Genomic DNA, 1,862 nt, shown 5'->3' on the forward strand with positions numbered 1-1,862 from the left:
TTCACCAATTCAGCTTTGAACTAGTTCATGTTCAGTTCATTAACAGTTTTTTTTAGAAACTGAAGAAAAACAGTATTCCGTGCTTATCTTTTAAAATGAATCCTCTCCATTACCTGCTGCCCCATCACTACAATCTCAAATTGTTGTGGATATTATTTATCCACCTGTTTCATTCATCACAACTAAGGCAGTAACTATATTTAATAATCATGTCACCTGGACCTAAGCATCAATTCAGAATGTCACAAAATCTGAACTAGTTAAAGTTCAAGTTCTTTAGTTAAAATGTAATGTTATGTTCAGTTCAAAGTTCATAGAAAAATGAACTAGTTCTTTTGCACAACACTGATACTCACCATCTGTGTGCTTCTGGTGTCCTAACAGCTAGGACCTGGAAGATCCTCAGCTTCGTGGTGGCGTTGCCCGGCGTTGCTGTCTGCATTGCCAACGCTTACCTGAAGATGCAGGCCCACTCCCACGAGGCGCCCGAGTTTGTGCCCTACACCCACCTCCGCCTGAGAACCAAGGTCGGTGGTGGTGGTGTGGACTGGGATCGCTCACTGTACGCCTTTCAGTGGCGGAGCCAGAGGGGTGGCCCGGGTGGCACTGGCCACCCGGGCCACCCCTAGTCAGTTCACCGTATGTTTCGTTGAAAGCGCGATCGCCGCCCCCCCCCCCCCCCCCCGTCGACAATCGCGTTCGCTCCCCCCCCCCCCCCGTCGACAATCGCGTTCGCCCCCCCACCCCCCTCAACAATTCCATTTGGACACCCCTATAAAGCCTCAGCCACCCTCGTGCCACCCCTTAAAAAAAGGTCTGGCTCCGCCACTAACGCCTTTAACGTAGGGGCGGGAGCCACAGGGTACCGCACGATACGAGATACATGGCCCGCCGCCATGCCGATAATGTCACGATACAGCGATTCTGCAATAATCTATATATTGTTAGACAATCCTATAATGATGCATCACGATGTTTGTCTAAAGATGTAAACAAAATGACTGTGAAAATGTTTTTTTAGTCTTTGGATAGTTAACATCCATTCAAGTTTGCTTCATTCATGTGTTGAGCGCCACCTGGAGGAGCAATGAAGCAGTGATGCTGGGGGTAGGGAAATCTGCTTAGAGCGCCTTATTTCATTAATAAAAAAAATTGAAATTTGGGGAGAAATTTCCTGTCTAACTCCTCAGGAAAAAAAAGCATAAAATGCAAAAGCTTTATTTTTCTAGAAAGATATTGTATTAATATTTGGCGCCAGTGTATCAATACTCATATCGCACGAAGAAGGGCGACGATATATCGCCATACCGATATTTTGTCCCAGCCCTACTTTAACGTCTGAAGCACAGCTTAGTGCAGCCTGTGTTGTGTTGGATGCTAACGATGAGCTGAACACATCCACACTATTCTTCCAGAAATTCCCGTGGGGAGACGGAAACCACTCCCTCTTCCACAACGACCACACCAACCCCCTCCCGGACGGATACAGCAGCTCCCACCACTAGGACCACCACCTCCAGCGCTCCAGTGTGTGTTCATTCCCCCCAGTCTCCTATCGCTACACAACTCCCCTTTTGTGTAGCGCTTTTGTCTGTTCATTCTGACTCCGGGATCAATCGAGAATAAACTTCTCCTGAATGGTGATTGGTTCTTTGATTCTTTGTTTGTTTTGGGCAGTTTTGGAGTACATTGAATTGAATGTTATGGCAATTGCTGTTAAAAAAAGTGTTGCTGAAAACATGGGAAATGACAGAAGAGCATTAGGGCCACATGTGAATTTTTTAGTAAGTAAAAATTTTGAGTTTAAAATCGGAACTTCAAAAAGAAATTAAAACTGCGCGCAGTGATGAACGGGACCTCGC

The 1,862-nt window shown here is 46.0% G+C and overlaps 1 protein-coding gene across 1 annotated transcript in view; it reads left to right on the forward strand.

The window, feature by feature from the left end:
- Window positions 1-1,644, forward strand: part of cox6a2 (cytochrome c oxidase subunit 6A2) — a gene marked incomplete at its 5' end in the record, with an annotated part of 2,340 nt that extends 696 nt beyond the window's left edge. The window contains 2 exons of the mRNA XM_084488809.1: window positions 318-527; window positions 1,416-1,644. Coding sequence (XP_084344935.1) covers window positions 318-527; window positions 1,416-1,505 — 300 coding nt within the window. The 3' untranslated portion in view covers window positions 1,506-1,644. The remainder of the gene's footprint in view (window positions 1-317; window positions 528-1,415) is intronic.
- Window positions 1,645-1,862: the final 218 nt, after the last annotated feature.

Source organism: Micromesistius poutassou (genome assembly GCF_964030765.1).
Source record: "Micromesistius poutassou genome assembly, chromosome: 1".
Lineage (NCBI taxonomy): Eukaryota > Metazoa > Chordata > Actinopteri > Gadiformes > Gadidae > Micromesistius > Micromesistius poutassou.